At 39.1% G+C, this 21,129-nt stretch overlaps 1 protein-coding gene across 8 annotated transcripts in view; it reads left to right on the top strand.

The window, feature by feature from the left end:
* Positions 1-21,129, top strand: part of PIK3CB (phosphatidylinositol-4,5-bisphosphate 3-kinase catalytic subunit beta) — a 184,203-nt gene that overhangs the window by 73,281 nt on the left and 89,793 nt on the right. For all 8 annotated transcript variants that reach the window (XR_010125764.1, XM_054482054.2, XM_054482055.2 and 5 more), the window contains 3 exons: positions 1,367-1,553; positions 4,719-4,944; positions 17,879-18,102. Coding sequence is in view for 7 of the 8 variants with exons in the window: in XM_054482054.2 (XP_054338029.1) it covers positions 1,383-1,553; positions 4,719-4,944; positions 17,879-18,102 (621 nt within the window). In the remaining variant the exon portion in view is untranslated. The remainder of the gene's footprint in view (positions 1-1,366; positions 1,554-4,718; positions 4,945-17,878; positions 18,103-21,129) is intronic.

Here is a 21,129-nt window from a genome sequence, read left to right as displayed (position 1 = left end):
GTTGCCCAGGCTGGTCTCAAACTCCTGAACTCAAGCAATCCACCCATCTAAGCCTCCCCAAGTAATGGTATTACAGGCGTGGGCCACTGTGCCCGGCCTCCTGTCTCTTTTGATATGACACTTTCATTAATGGCATAATTGTTAAATGAACCTTGGTTCATTTAACTTCAGCGCTTATGTTCTTCCAATTATTATTGTTGTATCTTCTTGAAGTAAGCCCTTAAGGAATAGGTAAGACTTAAATGGCACTATTAAAGGGTGCATTTGTTGGGATAGTGCGTTTGTTTTGATATGAGGAGTTTATTCCTCATGTGAACATAGGTCTAGCAGCAGGAAGGCAGAAGGCACCGTGATACCAGTCTCAGGCTGTACAGTGATGAGAGAGCAAGAAAAATAGGCCAGAGAAATAGCACAAGGGGCCTTGCCATCTGTATTGAGCGATTTGGTGTTTTTAATGCTTAGGGGATGGGCCGTGAGGTTGATAGAAAATTGTCCTTGTTGGCTGGGCGCAGTGGGTCACGCCTGTACTCCCGGCACTTTGGGAGGCCAAGGCGGGTGGATCACGAGGTCAGGAGATCGAGACCATCCTGGCTAACACGGTTGAAACCCCGTCTCTACTAAAAATACAAAAAAATTAGCCGGGCGTGTTGGCAGGCGCCTGTAGTCTCAGCTACTCGGGAGGCTGAGGCAGGAGAATGGCGTGAACCTGGGAGGCGGAGCTTGCAGTGAGCTGAGATGTCACTACTGCATTCCAGCCTGGGCAACAGAGCGAGACTCCGTCTCAAAAAAAAAAAAAAAAAAATTGTCCTTGTAGAGAAAGGGCCCTCTTGATTGCAAATTGTCCTTGTTGAGAGAGGGTCCTCTTGATTGTCATTTTCATTGGAATTTGCAGAGAAAAACTCAGCCTAAGGAGCTAACATTTTCTAAATGAAGTTTGGAGAAAATCACCTGTTGAGTGGTGGTTAACTAAATTTCTTAGGACCCTGTAATCCTTAAGCATGCAGTTTATTCAGATGTCAACTATTTATGTTGAATTTGAATCAATGGGTGTGTGTGTGTACATATATGTGTATGTGTATATATTTTTATTTATATATATATAAGACTAATTTTTTTCCTTTAGTTGGTGCTATGGATTGGATAATGTACATATATAATTTGTGAAGTGATAAAAGTGTATTTAAATAATTTATTTCTACTGACTTACTCTTGGTTTTTAAAATATCACATTATTTAATTGGCTTCCTGTTACATTATTGGCTATATTGAAATCTAAGGACTAATTGTAGCTTAGTGGTCTTTATCATATCTTGGTATAAAATTTGGCTGATGGTTGTTTTGCTATGTTTTAATTACTAATTTCTAGGGCCCCGTGGTTATGAATGTGCTTCAGTTTCATAATGCCTCCTGCTATGGCAGACATCCTTGACATCTGGGCGGTGGATTCACAGATAGCATCTGATGGCTCCATACTTGTGGATTTCCTTTTGCCCACTGGGATTTACATCCAGTTGGAGGTACCTCGGGAAGCTACCATTTCTTATATTAAGCAGGTATGTTAATAGGTATAATTTCTATGTGTTTAGCATACTGTGTCACTTAGGGGGAAATATCATTCTATAATAGAAAATGTTAATGTAAATTATATGTGATAATGATAGTAATGAAGTGATAGTAATTAAGAAAAATTAGCTTATGTTATCTAGTTTGAAATGTTTGTTTGGGTTATTAAAACTGTCAAGAAGATTTTCTTTTGAGTTCGTCTTTGAAATTACTGTCTTTGAGCTTGTCACACTTTTAAAAATGTGATTTTTGGTTCATTTTCTCTTCTCTCCTTTTTCTTCTCTTCCCCCTTTCCTTGACTCTTGGGGGGAAGAAAGACTTTTCTGCTGTTCACCAGATATTTTTCCCTCAGCAGGCTTGCCTTTTCTGTTGCTTTAGTTTTTAAAGTAAATTGATGAGCACCGTTGATTTGTAGAAACCAGCATATACATGAACTTGTTTTTCTAAACTTTCTTTCTAATGTTTTTCAAAAAGCTGAACCCAATGTGAATATCAGGAGTTATGGTATTTTTAAGAAAACATATTTATGATATACCTCTGAAAACTCTTGGCTTTGGACAAGCCTTTTAACTCCTTTCCAAGGAGTTAACTCTCTCTTCATTAGAGAGACTTGAATTCTAAAATGGCATGATCCTTAAAGTAAAAAGAAAATACAGAATTTACTTAAGCATCTCATACGCTCATGCATGGTGCACCTATTTTTATAGTCACCTGTGACAAGTATGGATTCCTATGGCTATACTTCACATTAGATTAACCATTTATCTCTTTTTAATTGTAAAATATACATAACCTGAAATTTACTATTTAGACATTTTTAGATGTGCATTCACAGTGCTGTGCAAGCATCACCAGTATCCATTTCCAGCACTTTCCCATCATCCCAAACAGAAACTTTGTACCCATAACTGCCCCTTCCCTCAATTCCTTTTTATTTCTATTCTGTTTTCCATCTCTACCAGTTTGCCTATTCTTGGTACTTTATATAAGTGGAAACATACAATAAATAGCTATCCTTTTGTAGTTGGCTTGCATAGCATAGTGTTTTTAAAGTTCATCCATGTTGTAGCATATATCCTAGTTTCATTCTCTTTTGTGGCTGAATAATATTCCATTGTATGTATATGCCACATTTTGTATATTTATCTGTTGATGAACATTTGGGTTGCTTCCAGCTTTTGGCTATTGTGAATATTATGCTATTCTGAACATTGGTGTATAAATGTCTGTTTGAATTCCTGCTTTCAGTTCTTTTGGGTATATACCTAGAAGTGTGATTGTTGATTCACAGTGGTAATTCCATGTTTTAACTTTTGAGAAACTGCCACACTGTTTTCCACAGTGGCTGCACCATATAATGTTGGGACCAGCAGCGTACAAGGGTTCCAGTTTATCTACATACTGGCCAACACATGCTATTTTCTCCTCGCTCCCTCCCTCCCTCTCTTCCTCCCTCCCTCTCTTCTTCCCTCTCTTCCTCCCTCCCTCCCTCTTTTCCTACCTCCCCCTCCTTCCTCTCCCTCCCCTCCCCTCCCTCCCTCCCTTCTTCCTTCCTTCCTTCCTCTTTTCTTACATTATTTCTTTCCTTTTTTTGTTTGTCTAAGAGATATGATCTTGTTTGCCATATTTTCTGTGTGTGTGTGTGTGTGTGTGTTTAATAGTATCCATCCTAATGGATGTGAAGTGGTATCTCATTGTGGTTTTTTTTTTGTTTTTTGTTTTGTTTTTTTGAGACGGAGTCTCACTCTGTCGCCAGACTGGAGGGCAGTGTCATGATCTCGGCTCACTGCAACCTCCACCTCCCGGGTTCAAGTGATTCTCCTGCTTCAGCATCCTGAGTAGCTGGGGCTATAGGTGCACACCACCATGCCCAGCTAATTTTTGTATTTTTAGTAGAGACAGGATTTCATCATGTTGGCCAGGATGGTCTTGATCTCTTGACCTCATGATCTGCCCACCATGGCCTCCCAAAGTGCTGAGATTACAGGTGTGAGCCACTGCACCCAGCCTCATTGTGGTTTTTATGTGCATTTCCCTCATGACTAATGATGTTGAGCATCTTTTTTGTGCTTGTTGGTCATTTGTATGTTTTTTGGAGAATTATCTTTTCTAGACCTGTACTGATTTTTAAACTTTGTTTTTTGTTATTGAGTTGTAGGAGTTCTTTATATATTCTGGATATTAATATCTTGTCAGATACATATGATTTGCAAATATTACCTCCCATTTTGTTGGTTGCCTTTTCATTCTCTTGATAATGTCTTTTGCTGTACAGAAGTTTTAAGTTTGGGTGAAGTTCAGTTTACCTTTTTTTCTTAATTTTACTATTTTGAGCCTTTAGAATGAAAAGTTTACCTATCATTATTATTATTATTGTTGCTTGTACTTTCTCCTGTATGTTTTATGTAACTGAATCTGAGCTGAGGATTGGCCACAATTTTTACTTCAGGTCTGTTAGTTTCAGCTCTTAGCTTTTGTACTGGCTGTTGACAAAATATGCAATCCCTTTTTGTTTTTGTGTGGTGAACTTCTTTTGTATTATCTCATCCAGGAGACATGGAAAGAGATGTTGAGAGATTGATTATGATCATTCTGACAGAACAGTATTAGTAAGGATACCCCTGATAAAAGAAAAGAATGCAGGACAAAAATGATTTAAATATTGTATGGAGGTGGTGATACACACTTTAAATTAAAATTTTTTTTTGATTACTCCTGATCAGTGGTTTCTGCTTACAGGAAAGTGAAATATGAAAGTTTTCATTGAGTCTTACTTGTCATAGATAATTTGCTTTTAGTAATTTCATTTATAATGCATTTTTTGTGCACTATGCCATTATATTACCCTACAAACATGGGATAATACCATATATACTCTCTTATAATTTGCTGTTTTAAGAAAACTTGAATGTTTTGTATGGTTTTCCATTTCAGAATGAATTTATATTTTTTTCTATTTTTCTGAATATATTTTTATTATTTTCACAGTTCTGTAATATTCTATAATTCATTTAACCAATCTTTTATTGCTAAACATTTGATTTGTTCATTGTTTTTTATTTTTACAAACAGTGCTGCAGTGAGCATCCTTATATCTTTGTACACTTGAGCGAGTGTTTCCATTCCAGAAAATGTCTTATTATTTTTTCTCATAGATGTTATGGAAGCAAGTTCACAATTACCCAATGTTCAACCTCCTTATGGATATTGACTCCTATATGTTTGCATGTGTGAATCAGACTGCTGTATATGAGGAGCTTGAAGATGAAACACGAAGACTCTGTGATGTCAGACCTTTTCTTCCAGTTCTCAAATTAGTGACAAGAAGTTGTGACCCAGGGGAAAAATTGGACTCAAAAATTGGAGTCCTTATAGGAAAAGGTAATATTAAAAATTCTTGGTACGAATTCTTACTATATCTATTTATATAAACATGTAGTAAGTATATTTAAGACATTGCTTTTCAAAGTGTGGTCCATGGACCACTGTTGATCTGTAAATTGTTGCCAGTTTGAGATAAGGTAAGTATAGAAATTGAGAATAAATGTTTAGAAACCCCTTTAGCAATATGATATTGCCATAGCATCCAAGGGCTTATGTTTAGTATATGTTTTTGTTGTCTAATGATTTATTATTTATTTAATTTTTAAAAATAGAGACAGGGTCTCACTATGTTGTCCAGGCTGGTCTCAAACTCCTGGGCTCAAGTGATCCTCCTACCTTGGCCCCCCAAAGCGCTGGGATTACAGGCATGAGCCACTGTGCATGGCTGATTTATTTTTATTTTACAAAAATATTGGTCTTTGATGGATTGGAAAGAAAAAAGTTGTTGCTTTACCTCAGATTGTTTGAGAAGTCCTTGACTAAGGGAGACATTATCCTTAGTTTCTTATGAACTGCTCCTATAGAATGAACATATTTTATACACAACTCTGTATGCCAACTGAGACTTTAAGCTGTTTAATGTTTCCATAAATAAATTATTGACAAATTTTACTTCTTAACTGAAATTATCTTTAAGTAGAAGTTATTTTGGTAGAGAGTCAGGAAATACCATGTCCACATTATTCCTTGCAAATTTATTCCATGGAAAATTGTGAGTAACACAATCAAGAACATGGAGGAGTTTCTCTTGCTATATAATATTAGGAGTATCAGGGGCTAATGGTATATCAATATCTTGCTTTAGAGAAGGTACTGACTTGAATTAGGAACTACAAAGGGTTACTGAGGAGGAGACTTTATAGATTAAATACAAAACCAGAAAATCCACTGGAGGTTTATGTATCTGGAATGGGTACCTGTATTGATCAGATTCACTGTTATAGGATAATGTAGTACCATCCCCTTTAAAATACTATTCTTTGATCTTAACCTATAATAATTCAGGCTAGCTAATGATTATACTGTGGGACTACTCCCTCTGAGTGCATTAGAATAGAACCTTGTTAGTTTACTAAGTGATACTCTGATATTTAAAAATACTTGATTACTTCAGAGGGTGGCTAGTTTATTTTTGGCAATAAATTTTTCCCAGTTAACAAGTTTATAGTTATGTATCATACAAAATTTTTTCTTATATATTAGTGACATATAATTAGAAAGCATTATTAGAAAGCATTCCTTTCTATTTTCTAGAGCTACAAAGGTGTGTTTTGTTTTGTTTGTTTGTTTTTTGTTTCTGTTTTTGTTTTTTGGTGACAAGGTCTCGCCCTGTTGCCCAGGGTAGAGTGCAGTGGTGCGATCATGGCTCACTTCAGCCTTGACTCGACCCTCAGTCTCAAGCGATCCTCCCACTTCAGTGTCCTAAGTAGCTGGGACTACATACAGATGCAAGCCACCATGCCTAACTAATTTTTGTATTTTTATTGTAGTAGAGACAGGGTGTTGCCCAGGCTGGTCTCAAACTCCTGGACTCGAGCTGTCTGCCTGCCTCAGCCTTCAGAGCCACAGCACCTGGCCCAAAGATTTTTACAGAATTTAAATTTTTATCCATTATAAGAAGTTTTCCCTTTGTTCTCATGCCCATAAAAAGTTGAAGAATATATGGAAGAGGAGAAAGAAAGAAAAAAAATCACTTATAGTCTTATCATCCAGAACAAGTATATCGACCGACAATATTTTGATATATTTCTTTTGAATAAATTATATGTATTTCAAGGCTTTTATTTGTTTTTGTTTCTGTGGATTAAAATACTTAGCTTTTCTGTATTTTCATGCTAATGTAGGAAAGCAAACCAGAACCACATTGATTTTTAGGGAAGCTAAAATATTTGTTAATCCAAAAAGTACCACAGAGTAGGCCATGTTCTTTTTGATTTTTTTTTTTTTTTTTTTTAAATAGGGTCTCTCTCTGTCACCTAGGCTGGAGTGCAGCGGTGCGATCTCAGCTCACTGCAGCCTCAACCTCCCAGGCTTAAGTGATCCTCTTACCTCGGCCTCCTGAGTAGCTGAGACCACAGGCATACGCCACCATGCCCATGTAGATTTTAGCATGTTGCCTAGGCTGGTATCAAACTCCTAAGCTCAAGTGATCCACCTGCCTTTGCCTCCCAAAGTGCTAGGATTATAGGTGTGAGCCATTGTGCTGGCCTTTTTATTTTTATTTTTATTTTTATTTATTTATTTATTTGATACAGAGTCTCACTCTGTTGCCCAGGCTGGAGTGCAGTGGTGCAATCTTGACTCACTGCAACCTCTGCCTCCCGGGTTCAAGAGATTCTCCTGCCTCAGCCTTCTGAGTAGCTGGGATTACAGGCACCTGCCACCATGCCCGGCTAATTTTTGTATTTTTATTAGAGACAGGGTTTCACCATGTTGGACAGGCTGGTCTCAAACTCCTGACCTCAGGTGATCTGCCTGCCTCAGCCTCCCAAAGTGCTGGGATTACAGGTGTGAGCCACTGCATCCAGCTGTTTTTGTTTTTATTTTTAAATTGAGACAGGGTCTTGCTCTGTCACCCAGGCTGGAGTGCAGTGGTGCAACCACCGGTCACTGCAGCCTCAGCCTCGCAGGGTCAGGTGATCCTCCCACCTCAGCTTCCTGAGTAGCTGAGTGCAAGCCACCAAGTCTGGCTAATTTTTTCTTTTTTTTTTGTAGAGATGGAATCTTACTGTGTTACCCAAGATGTGGGCCAAGTTTCTTCAAGGCATTGGTATCTCTCTGAAATTTACCTCCTTCCCAACACTTACCAAAACATAGATTCATTGGCCACCATTACCTCTTCCTATGCCTGCCAGATGTGGCAAATAAAAATATTGAAGATTGAAATATTACATATGCTGTGCTTATGCTAAAAACATATTCATTGTTTATCTAAAATTCAAATTGAATTGCGCATACTGTTTTTTTTTAACCTGGCAACCTTACCTTTTATCGTACCATAGCATAGGGATATGATCTATATTAGACTTTAATGAATTTAATTTTTTGTTGTTGTTGTTGTTGAGACAAGGTCTCACTCTGTCACCCAGTCTGGAGCGTAGTGGCGCCTTCTTGGCTCACTGCAACCTCCGCCTCCCAGGTTCAAGCAGTTCTCCCACCTTGGCTTCCCAAGTAGCTGGGACTACAGGCATGCACCACCACGCCTGCCTAATTTTTGTATTCTTTGGCATTTTGATTATATACACAAATTTAAATGTTAACATTTATTTAAGAAATTGAGTAAGTTGAGTATTTAAGAATGAATTTTCACTTTTAATACTTGAGAAGTCAAGTCAATTTTTGCAGTTGCTGATTTGTCTGTGAGGACCAGGGCTTGATGAGGCCATGCCTCCTGGGAAAAAATAAACAATTATTTCAGTTTAACTTTAGGAACAAGGTTGCCACCTCCTCTCTCCAAAGAAAACAATAGAACCTTTAGAGACGTAATTGCCCTGACTAGGCTAAAAATACCTTTTCCTGAAAGATGATGTGGCTAATCTTTTTTTTTTCTGTGTTTATTCCAAATAATTATTTACAGAGCTGTTGTTTGAGTTCTGTTTGTTCTCTGTAGTGAGGTGTATGCCACCCCTATATTAATTTCTCCAAACACTCAGTAAAATAATCGTAATCAGAGGATTTTGTTAGCATTCTGAGAAACATATTTGTAAACTCCCTTATTTCTCCTGACCTATCTAAACCTGTGGTATACCTTAAGTGAGGGAAATAGCTAGTCTGTAGGATTTTTTTTTTTTTTTTTTTTTAAATACACAGAGTCTCACTTTGTTGCCCAGGCTGGAGTGCAGTGGCGCGATCTTGGCTCACTGCAACCTCGGCCTCCTGGGTTCAAGTGATTCTCGTGCCTGAGCCTCCTAAGTAGCTGGGATTACAGGATTGCACCACTACACCCAGCTAATTTTTATATTTTTTGTAGAGATGGGGTTTTGCCACGTTGGCTAGGCTGGTCTCGAACTCCTGACCTCAAGCGATCTGCCTGTCTTAAGCCTTCCAAAGTGCTGGGATTACAGGTGTGAGCCACCGTGCCCGACCTAGTCTGTAGGATTTTAACACCCTCTTTAGTATGAATAAATTGTTCACTCAGTACTTTTTTAATATAAAAATTATATTTGACTGTAAATTTTACAGTAGTCTTAAGGAAAATTTAAGCTTTGCTGTTAGATTCTCTTACGAGGAGGTATGTAGGGTATTAACTAGGTTTAAAATTAAATTACTTAGCTTAAAGTGTTCGTATTTTTGATAAAATTTCTATTTTTTTTTTTTTTTTTTTTTTGAGATGGAGTCTCGCTCTATCGCCCAGGCTGGAGTGCAGTGGCGCCATCTCGGCTCACTGCAAGCTTTGCCTCCTGGGTTCACGCCATTCTCCTGCCTCAGCCTCCCGAATAGCTGGGACTACAGGCACCTGCCACCATGCCTGGCTAATTTTTTATATTTCTAGTAGAGATGGGGTTTCACTGTGTTAGCCAGGGTGGTCTCAATCTCCTGACCTCGTAATCCGCCTGCCTTGGCCTCCCAAAGTGCTAGGATTACAGGCGTGAGCCATCGCGCCCATCCTAAAATTTCTGTATTTAAGAGATCTTTATGGTGGTTCCCAAATTTAGATTGTATCAGTTTCTTAAAATGAATATGCTCAGAGATTGGGATTCAGTGCGTCTGGAATAAATGAAAGCTGTATTTTTTAGTGTGATTCCAACAGTTACATGAACAGGGTCCCTTATTCATAATGTATTGAAAAACATTACCAAAACATTAGTGATTGCAGTTCAGTAGTATTGAGTGTTTATACTTGAAATTTTACCAGTGACCGTGGGTGATATGGTCTTTGCTTAGACCTCACAATCCAGTGGGAAGTGAGGATCAGTAAACACAGTTTTATTGCAATGTATTAACTGCTATGCTATGTCAGAAAGGGTCACCTTCAAATACTGTGTGATCTCACTTAAATGTGGAATCTGAAAAAGTTGAACTCAAAGTAAACAGTAGAATGGTAGTTACCAGAGCCAGTTGGGGGCAGATAAAGGGGGTGTATTGGGCTGGGAAAGGGGAGACATTGGTCACTGGATACAAAGTTTCAGTTAGCAGGAATAAGTTCAGGTGTTCCATTGCAGGGGTTCTCCTCTGCTCCCTGTTCCTGGTTAGGAACCAGGCCGCACAGCAGGAGGTGAGCAGCAGGTTGGGTGAGCATTACCACCTGAACTTCGCCTGCTGTCAGATCAGTGGTAGCATTAGATTCTCATAGGAACTTGAATGCGAAGAATCCTATTGTGAACTGCAAATGTGAAGGATCTAGGTTGTGTGATCCTAATGAGAGAGAATCTAATGCCTGATGATCTGAGGTGGAACAGTTTCATCCCAAAACCACCCCCACCCCCATTCTATTGCATAGCACCGTGACTATCGTTAATAATAATGTATTGTATATTTCAAAATATTTATGAGAGAATTTTTAAATGTTCTCTTCACAAAGAAATAATAAATATTTGAGGTGACAGATATGCTAATTAGCCAGATTTGATCATTGCACAATGTATACATGTGTCAAAACATCACATTGGCCGAGCGTGGGGGCTTCTTCCTCTAATCCCAGTACTTTGGGAGGATGAGGTGGGTGGATCACTTGAGCTCAGGATTTGGAGACCAGTCTGGGCAACATAGCAAAACCCCATCTCTACAAAAAGTACAAAAAATTACCCAGGCATGGTGGTGTGTGCCTGTAGTCCCAGTTACTTGAGAGGCTGAGGTGGGAGGATCACTTGGCTTGAGCCCAGAGGTTGAGGCTCCAGTGAGCCGTGATCATGCCACTGCACTCTAGCCTGGGTGACAGAGTGAGACCCTGTCTCAAACAAACAAAAAAACTCTATCACATTGTACCTCATAAATACATGCAATTATTATTTGCCAATTAATGAAAAACAAAACTTGTGAAAAGGAAAGTCACTTAGGTGAATCAGGGATGACCTCTTAGGAGATGTATACCTAAACTGAGCCATCAATGCTGATTAGGAATTTGGCAGATAAAGAGAGGTGGAGAAAGGAAAAAACAAAAAGAAATGGCACATGTGAAGAATGGCCTATTCAAGGAAAAGAAATTGATTATGGGTGATGTAGGGGGACAGATAGGACAACTGGGAAAGACTAGAGAGGCAGCCATCTGCAGAGCATACAGTGCCATCCAGGCCATGTAAAAAGTAGAGTTTTACTACTAAGAACACTTGGGAAGCTATTGAAGAAATATAGGTAGGGGAGTAATGTGATAAATTTGCATTTTAGAAAGATTATTTAGGTTGTAGAATGAAGAGTGGATTGGAGGGATTAAGAATTTGAGTAGAGAAATTAGTGAAAAAATGTTGTAACCCAAAGGAAGGGTGATGATGGCCAGGATTAGGTTAATGGTTACAGGAATTGAGAGAAGTGGACAGAGTTGAGAGACATTTAGAAGGTGGGTTAAACATGATTTGTAGCAGATTAAGGGAAATAAAGCGTTTGATTTTTGTTAGATGTATGTATTATTGGGTACTTATTTCCCTTTCCTCACCTGTAATACCTATTGCCTGTGAATAGAATGAATATTAACAGTGCACTAAAATGCTTCAGCCTTTCCACCCAAATTACAGTCCATTCATAGCTAATTTAGAGTAATGTATTTTATTCCAAATCTAAAACTATCCAGGAAATCATTTTACCTTTGCTGTGTTATACCTTTGCTGTGTTTTGTTTTTCTATATTTAATACCACAAAATTGATTCTAGGATATATTTTTGAAATAACAACTATTGTTTTCAGTGCATAAAAGTAAAAAGACAATGCAACCCTTACTGACATGCATATGTTCAAATAGTATAGTATAGATTAATTTTATGGAATAAAAAGTAACTTTCCTCACTGTGCATTCCTCCCTAATACTACAAAATACCACTAGCAATAGAGTCATCTCAAGTATCCAAAACAAAAACTTATGCATATTCTGTATTCTTTCTTTTGAATTTGCAGAAAAGGGATTTTACCTGACCCATTCTCTGCCTACTTTTAAAAAATATCTGGTTCCCTTAAAAACACAAAGATTGATTGTATTTTTATCTCCTGCACCACTGTATAATGATATATGGATGTATCTTTATTTAACCAGTCCTGAATGATGGCCTTTAGATTACATTTTAATTATTATAAACAAAACTGCAGCAAATATTCATATATTGATAGTATACCCATAGGTTTGTAGAAATAAACAAAGACCACTCAGATGAGAACAGAGACTATTTATGCAGAGGTTGCTATAGTAAAAGAACTTGAGTTTGGCAGAGACTCAGAGGCAGGCAGGGGAGTGGGAAAGCTTTACAGTGAAAAAAAGGGAAGGTTTCAGAGATGCCTGATGGGAAATTATTGGCAGCAGGGAGCTGGAGGTGGGCTAACTAGAAGCAAGGCATCTTATGTGGCATTGGTGTTGGGTTACTATACCTGGCTTTCTTCGTTGGTCCTGAATCTCTCAGGTTGAGATTACGATTGATAAAATTGTGAGGTCCAAGGATGTGTGAGTGTGTGTGTATGATTTCTAATAAATATTGCAAAATTGCCCTCCAAAAAGTTCATATCAATGTAGTTTCTCACCAAAACTATACTAGAATGCCTTTTTCTCTCTACACCTTCCAGCACAGGGTATTATCAAATTTTAAAATATGTGCCAACCTGATAGGTAAAAATGAATGCACACATAAACATTTATGTATGTTGATTCATTCTTTTAGATTTCTAAAATTATTTACTGGAATAATCATAAGTTTTTGAAAAAGTTGTCATATATAATTGTCTTAATGGCAGAAGTGACTAAAAATTAAGTACAACCCATCCTTCAGCAATAGGTTTGAACTGTGCAGGGCCACTTATACATGGATATTTTTTAATACATATATTGAAACTTTTTTTTGAGATTTGTGACAATTTGAAAAAACTTGCAGACGAATCACAGCCTAGAAATAGCGAAAAAATTAAAAAGTTAAGTATGTCATTAATGCATGATGTGTATGTATCATTTACTACCATAAAATACACATAAATCTATTATAAAAAGTTAAAATTTCAAAACTTACATACACAGACATTTAGACAACCATACATGGTGCCATTTGCAGTTGAAAGAAGTGCAAACAAATGTAAAGATACAGTATTAAATCATAACTGCATAAAATTAACTGTATTATACTACTGTAATAATTTTGCAGCCACCTCCTGTTGCTATTGTGGTGAGGTTAAGTGTTGTGAGCATATGCTCAGAAATGCCATGTGACTCTAATCATCTCCACTTGAGCAGTTCCTCTGTCTAGTAAATTGCATATTGCAGTAAAAAGGGATCTCTCCCAGTTCTCATGTATTTTTAAAATTGTGTTTACTGGAATACTGCAAACCTTGAATAACACTGTGGGACCCATACAAAATGCCACTTGTGATCCTGGAAGTACTTCTAAGAACAGAGAAAAGTCATGATATTATAAGAAAAAAGTTGAATGCAGCTGGGTGCACAGGCTGAGGCAAGAGGATTGCTTAAGCCTAGGAGCTCTAGGTACTAGTGTGCTGTGATTGTGCCTGCAAATGCCTTATATATATATATAAAAAAAGGCTGAATAGCTTGATATGTACTGTAGATGGACGTCTGCAGCTGTGGTTGCCTGCCATTTCGAGATAAATCAATCCAGTATAAGTGCCATTGTGAAAAAACAAATTCATGAAACTGTCGCTGCAGCTATGTCAGCAGATGCTAAACCTTGCACTTTTTGTGAATCACCTTTTTATCTCAGATTAAAAATGCAGCTTGTATGTGGGTACAGGATTGCTATAAGAAAGGCATACCAATAGACTCTAATCTGATTCAAGAAAAGGCAAAGTTATGTGACAGCAATAAGAAAGTGAAGGATCTAGTACAGGAGAATTTTAATGCTAGCAAAGGATGGTTTGACAATTTAATTTTTTAATTTTTTATTTTTAATTAATTTATTTTTGAGACGGAGTCTCACTGTCGCCCAGGCTGGAGTGCAGTGGTGCGATCTCGCCTCACTGCAAGCTCCGCCTCCCAGGTTCATGCCATTCTCCTGCCTCAGCCTCCCGAGTAGCTGGGACTACAGGTCCCCACCACCACGCTCGGCTAATTTTTTTGTATTTTTAGTAGAGACGGGGTTTCACCATGTTAGCCAGGATGGTCTCCATCTCCTGACCTCGTGATCCGCCCTCCTCTCCTCGGCCTCCCAAAGTGCTGGGATTACAGGCGTGAGCCACTGTGCCCGTCCAATTTGACAATTTTAGAAAGGTTTGGCATAAAAAAATGTCAAGGTAATAGGAGAAGTTATTTTTCCTGACCTAGAAATAGCAGATGAGTTCCCAGATGCCATTAAGAAAAATCACTGAGGAGAAAGGATACCTGCCTGAACAGATTTTTGGTGTTTTGTTTTTGAGACAAGATCTCACTCTGTTGCCCAGGCTGTATCCTTGCCCTCCTGGGCTCAAGTGATCCTCCCACCTCAGCCTCATGAGTAGCTGGGACTACAGGCATGCACCACCATGCCCAGCTAATTTTTAATTTTTTGTAGAGATGAGGTCTCACTATGTTGCCCAGGCTTGCCCAGGCTGGTCTCGAACCCCTGACCTCAGGGGATCCTCCCACCTCGGCCTCCCAAAATGTTGGGATTATAGGTGTGAGCTGCCTTGTCTGGCCCTGAACAAGTTTTTAATGCAGATCAAAGTGCCCAATTCTGGAGAAAAAAAATGCCACAAAGGTCATTTATTAGTAAGGAAGAGAAGTCAGCACCAGGATTTAAGACAGGAAGGCTAACTACTGTTTTGTGCAAATGCAGACTAGTTTGTAATACAGTTTATTTATAAAGCTGCTAACCCCCAAACCTTGAAGGGAAAAAGAAACACCAGCTGCCAGTCTTTTGGTTGTACAACAAGAAGACCTGGACAATGAGAACCCTTTTTCTGGATTGGTTCCATCACTGCTTTGTTCTGAAGTCAGGAACTACTTTGCCAGTAAGGGGCTGCCTTTTTTTTGGAGATGGAATCTCACTTTATCGCCCAGGCTGCAGTGCAGTGGTGCGATCTCGGCTTACTGCAACCTCCGCCTCCTGGGTTCAAGCGATTCTCCTGCCTCAGCCTCCGAAGTAGCTGAGATTACAGGCACACACCACCATGTCTGGCTAATTTTTGTGTTTTTAATAGAGATGGGTTTCCCCATGTTGGCCAGGCTGGTCTTGAACTCCTGACCTCAAGTGATCCCCCCACCTTGGGCCTCCCAAAGTGCTAGGATGACAGGAGGATTATAGGCGTGAGCCACTGTGCCCAGCCTAGGGACTGCCTTTTAAGGTTCTTTTGATATTGGATGATGCCCGTGGCCACCCAGAACCCCCTGAGTTCAACACTGAAAGCATCAAAGTGATCTACTTACCCCCAAACACAACATCTCTAATTTAGCCTATCAGGAGGTCATAAGGACCTTTAAGGCTCATTACTCATGGTACTGTATGGAAGAGAACCTGGATAGAACATCATGAAAGTCTGGGAGTATTACACCACTGAAGATGCCATCGTTCATATAGAAAAAGTTGTGAAAGCTATCAAACCCAAAACAGTAAATTCCTGTTGGAGAAATCTCTGTCCCGATATTGTACATGACTTCACAGGATTGACAACAGAACCAATCAAGGAAATTATGAAATAGATTGTGGAGATGGCATAAAAGGCAGCAGTGGTGGTGAAGGGTTTCAAGATACAAATCGTGGAGAAATCCAAGAGCTAGTAAACACCACACGAGAGGAATGAACAGAAAACAACTTCATGGAGATGAGTGCTTCTGAAGCAGTGCCAGATGATGAGGAAGAAGATGTAGAAGAAACAGTGCCCGAAAACAAATTCACATGCAACAGTCTGACAGAAGGCTTCTGATTATTCAAGAATGCTTTTGACTTCTTTTATAATATGCCCCCTTCTATGATACCAGCACTGAAACTAAAGCGAACAGTGGTAGGATTGGTACTATACAGATAAACATTTTTACAGAAATGAAAAAGCAAAGAAGTCAGAAATTATGATGTATATCTGTGAAGTTACATACAGTATGCCTGCGTCTGCTGCCTCCCCTTGTACCTCCTTCAGTCTTCTGTGTCTGCCACCCCTGAGACAGCAAGACTAACCTCTCCACTTCCTCCTCAGCCTACTCAATGTGAAGATGATGAGTTATGAAGACATTATGGTGATCCACTTCCTATTTTTTTTTTTTTTTTTTTTTGTGAAGTCTCACTCTGTCACCCAGGCTGGAGTGCAATGACACAATCTCGGCTTACTGCAAGCTCTGCCTCCCGGGTTCACGCCATTCTCCTGCCTCAGCCTCCCGAGTAGCTGGGACTACAGGCACCCGCCACCACGCCTGGCTAATTTTTTTGTATTTTTAGTAGAGATGGGGTTTCTCCATGTTGGTCAGGCTAGTCTGGAACTCCTGACCTCAGGTGATCCACCCTCCTCAGCCTCCCAAAGTGCTGGGATTACAGGCGTGAGCCACCGCCCCCAGCCAATCCACTTCCTCTTAATAAATAGTAAATATATTTTCTCTTCTTTGTGATTTATTTAATAACATTTTCTTTTTTTCTAATCAGAAGAGAGCTGGAATAATTAACATTTTCTTTAGCTTACTTTAGGAATACAGTATATAACATGTATAACATACAAAATAAGTATTAACTGACTTTATGTTGTTGGTAAGGCTTCTGGTCATAAGTAGGCTATTAGTAGTTAAGTTGTTCAGGAGTCAAAAGTGACATGTGGGCTGGGCATGGTGACTCACACTTGTAACCTCAGCACTTTGTCAGACTGAGGTGGGAGGATTGCTTGAGCCCAGGAGTTCAAGACAACTTGGACAATATAGCAAGACCTCATGTCTACTAAAAATTTATCCAGACATAGTGGCATGTGCTTATGACTGTAATTTCAGCTACTTGGGAGGCTAAAGTGGGAGGATCGCTTGAGCCCAGGAGATGAAGGCTACAGTGAGCTGAGATCACACCACTGCACTCTAGCCTGGGTAACAGAGCAAGATTCTGTCTCAGTGAATGAATGAATGAATGTTATATGTGAATTTTCTCCTCTGTGGGGGGTTGGTGCCCCAACCACCATGTTGTTTGAGAGTCAACCAAACAATAAAGAACAATTTTATGTTTATGGGATTTTTGACTAATTAATACAATATATGATAACCATTTAAAAATCACAATGAACTGAAAATTCAGTCTATAAAATTTAAATATACTAGGTTTTCTTTGGTTTGTTTTTGGTTTTTTAAAGACTATGAACAGTTTTAGGTTCACAGCAAAATTGAGAGGAAGATACAGAGATTTTCCATATTCCCTCTGCCCCTACGTATCATAGCCATTCCCATAGTATACCAACTTTTGGTGAAATAATAACTTGATTCTTAGTTTTCTTCTAATGTAGTATTGAAACTGTTTTTCAGATTCTTAGTCTTTCTCACATATTTTAAATGTGATTTATTAATACTTGCTTTGTAAATAAAAACAATGAATCTTTTATGTGTGGCTTTAAAATATGTATTGTGAATTACTTTGTAAAACTGGTAAGCAAACTACATTTCTTTATGAGGTTTTGAGTTGTATTTTTTTAAAAAATATAATTGTATGTTTGTCTTCTGTACATGAGATTTATTGTTTTATCTGGGTTTTTTTTTTATCTTTCATGGTGTTTTCCTCCCTAGTTTCATCTGCTTGATAAAAGCCAAGCATCCAACATCCAAGTTAGTTTTTGTTGAATATACTTTGTATTCTTTCTATATTCTTTTTTATTATTGTTAGCTACTGAAAATGACACCTTTAAAAAATGTGTTTAGGTCTGCATGAATTTGATTCCTTGAAGGATCCTGAAGTAAATGAATTTCGAAGAAAAATGCGCAAATTCAGCGAGGAAAAAATCCTGTCACTTGTGGGATTGTCTTGGATGGACTGGCTAAAACAAACATATCCACCAGAGCATGAACCATCCATCCCTGAAAACTTAGAAGATAAACTTTATGGGGGAAAGCTCATTGTAGCTGTTCATTTTGAAAACTGCCAGGTAGGATTATATTTTTTTAAGAAATATTTTGTAATAAATTTCCCATTTTTACCTGAATACAACTCCATTTTTAGAAGTGTCTCTCGTTTGCCTAGCAAGCACTATTATAAAGAACAATTTTAGGTTTCAGATAGAAATATGTTTAGGATTATGTATAATAGTCTAAAGTGATATTCTTTACACCTATCTGTTTTGATACAGTGGAATGGTGATTTAGAATGGGATTGGCAAACTGGACTGTTTAATTGGTTTTTACAGTTTTAAAGGGATGTTAAAAAAAGAAAAAAACCTCAAAGATTTGTAAAGGGGTGTTTAAAAGAAGAAGAAGAAAAAAGAATATTCAGCAGAGACCACTGTGTTGTATGTTGTTTGCCAAACCTGGTCCTTTACAGAGAAAGTTTGCCAACTGCTGGTCTAGATATAGTGTTCCTTATTGGAAATATTTTTTTCTCATGTGATTTTTCCCTCCATTGGTAGAAATGAAAGCCTAATCAAAATGGTCTCTTTGTTTCCATATTCTTAAATTTGCATTCTGTGACTATGTGAATTAATTAATGATATGGAAGTAGGCATTATAATAGAGTTGATATACAGCCCATCCATTTCTGAATGTTCATAGCAATTATACAAACTGGATGATGCTACTACTGTTGTATCAAGTATAGCATCTAGGGTCTGGCATTAGATTAAGGTAGAAACTCAAGGATTTTTTGTTGTTTTTTTTTTTTTTTAGACGGAGTCTTGCTCTGTTGCCCAGGCTGGAGTGCAATGGCACGATCTTGGCTCCCTGCAACCTCAGCCCCCCAGGCTCAAGCAATTCTCTTGCCGCAGCCTCCTGAGTAGCTGGGATTATAGGCGCCTGCCACCACACCTGACTAATTTTTGTATTTTTAGTAGAGATGGGGTTTCACCATGTTGGCCAGGCTAGTCTCAAACTTCTGACCTCAGATGATCCACCCACCTCGGCCTCCCAAAGTGCTGGGATTACAAGCATGAGCCACTGCGCACGGCCAGATGTTTTGTTTTGTTCTTGAATTACTGTGATAACCATAGCAATGACAACAACCAATTATGCAGGGTAAGTGCTCAATGACTTAACAGTCGTTATTCTGTGTTGAGCACTTATTCTGCATAATTCCTGGTATGGTTTATTTTTCATATATTCTCCAGTTCCCACACCAACCTTACAAAGTGTTGTTGTCTTTCCCCCATCTTACAGTGAAGAGACTGAAAGGAAGACAAATTTAGTGTTTTGTGCCAGTCCTCATAGCTGGTCAGTGGCAGAGCCAGGATTTCATCCAGGTGTCTCTGGTTTTACCCAGTTTTGCCTCCTTTTAGACAACATGTTAGTAAGTATTTGTTAGGACAGATGTGAAAAAAAGATTCTACCTTCAGGCATTTTCTCTAAACAAGTAAGTTTATCTAGGGAAAAACACCATTCGTCATTCTGTCCTGAGATACGTTGAGTCTAAAGTTCAGTTTAAGTCAAGATTTGAGTATCATCAGAATGTCAAGGTCAAATTTACAATACTGTTTAAGGAATTCTGCGTGGTCAAGAGAGGTAGAATAGGGGAATTTACTGTTGAAAGGTGATGAGAGTTCAACTTGAGAACACTGGCTTCACCAGGTGAGGTGGCGCACAGCCACTTTGGGAGGCTGAACAGGGAGGATCTCTTGAACCCAGGAGTTCAAGACCAGGTTGGGCAACATGGTGAAACTCCATCTGTACAAAAATTACCTGGGCATGATGGTGCACATCTGTAGTCCCAGCTACCCAGGAGGATGAGGTGGGAGGATTGCTTGATCCCAGAAGGCGGAGTTTGCAGTGAGCCCAGATTGCGCTACCGCACTTCAGCTTGGGCGACAGAGGGATACCCTGTCTCAAAAAAAAAAAAAAAGGTACAATATTTCATGAAGTCATTGAAAGTGATATTGAACAACTGCTTGAAATATGGGAAAACTATTAGGATATAAGATCACTGGTGTCTTACTGGGAGGTGAGGTCGAGGAGGAAAGAGGAGGCATGCGACTTCTCAAAATGATTCCTAGCATCCTAGCCTGTGTTCTTTGATGTGTGTCCCACTATCTTAGTCTGTTTGGGCTGCTGTAACAGAATAGCATAGACTGCGTGGCTTATAAACAACAGAAATTTATTTCTCACAATTCTAGTGTTTTTTGTTTGTTTTGTTCTGTTTTGTTTTGAGATGGAGTTTCACTTTGTCGTCCAGGCTGCAGTGCAGTAGCATGAGCTAGGCTCACTGCAACTGCCTCTTTTCAGGTTCAAGGGATTCCCCGACTCAGCTTCCCGAGTAGCTGGAACTATAGACAGGTGCCACCATGCCATGCTAATTTTGTGTATTTTTAGTAGAGGGGAGTTTCACTGTGTTCACCAGGCTGGTCTTGAACTCCTGAGCTCAAGTGATCCACCCGCTTTGGCCTCCCAAGGTGCTGGGATTACAGGTGTGAGCCACTGCACCTGGCCTGTTTCTCACAATTCTGGAAGCTGGGAAGTCCAAGATCAAGGCACCAGTTCATTCCGTGTCTTATGAGGATTGCTTCCTGGTGCATACATAACTATCTTCTTGATATGTCCTTATGTAGCAGAAGAGGAGAGGAAGCTCTCTGGGGTCTCTTTTATTTTTTTTTTATTTTATTTTTTGAGATGGAGTCTCGCTCTGACACCAGGCTGGAGTGCAGTGGCACAATCTCGGCTCACTGCAACCTCCAACTCCCTGGTTCAGGGATTCTCCTGCCTCAGCCTCCCGAGTACCTGGCACTACAGGCAGGAGCCACCATGCCCGGCTAATTTTTTATATTTTTAGTAGAGGCAGGGTTTCACTGTGTTTGCCAGGCTGGTCTTGAGCTCCTGAGCTTAAGTGATCCGCCCGCCTCGGCCTCCCAAGGTGCTGGGATTATAGGTGTGATCCACTGCACCTGGCCTGTTTCTCAGAATTCTGAAAGCTGGGAAGTCCAAGATCAAGGCACCATATAGGTGTGATCCACTGCACCTGGCCTGTTTCTCAGAAT

Source organism: Pongo pygmaeus, chromosome 2 (genome assembly GCF_028885625.2).
Source record: "Pongo pygmaeus isolate AG05252 chromosome 2, NHGRI_mPonPyg2-v2.0_pri, whole genome shotgun sequence".
NCBI lineage: Eukaryota > Metazoa > Chordata > Mammalia > Primates > Hominidae > Pongo > Pongo pygmaeus.
Note: the sequence above shows the minus strand (reverse complement) of the source record. Positions and strands in the feature narration are given on the sequence as shown.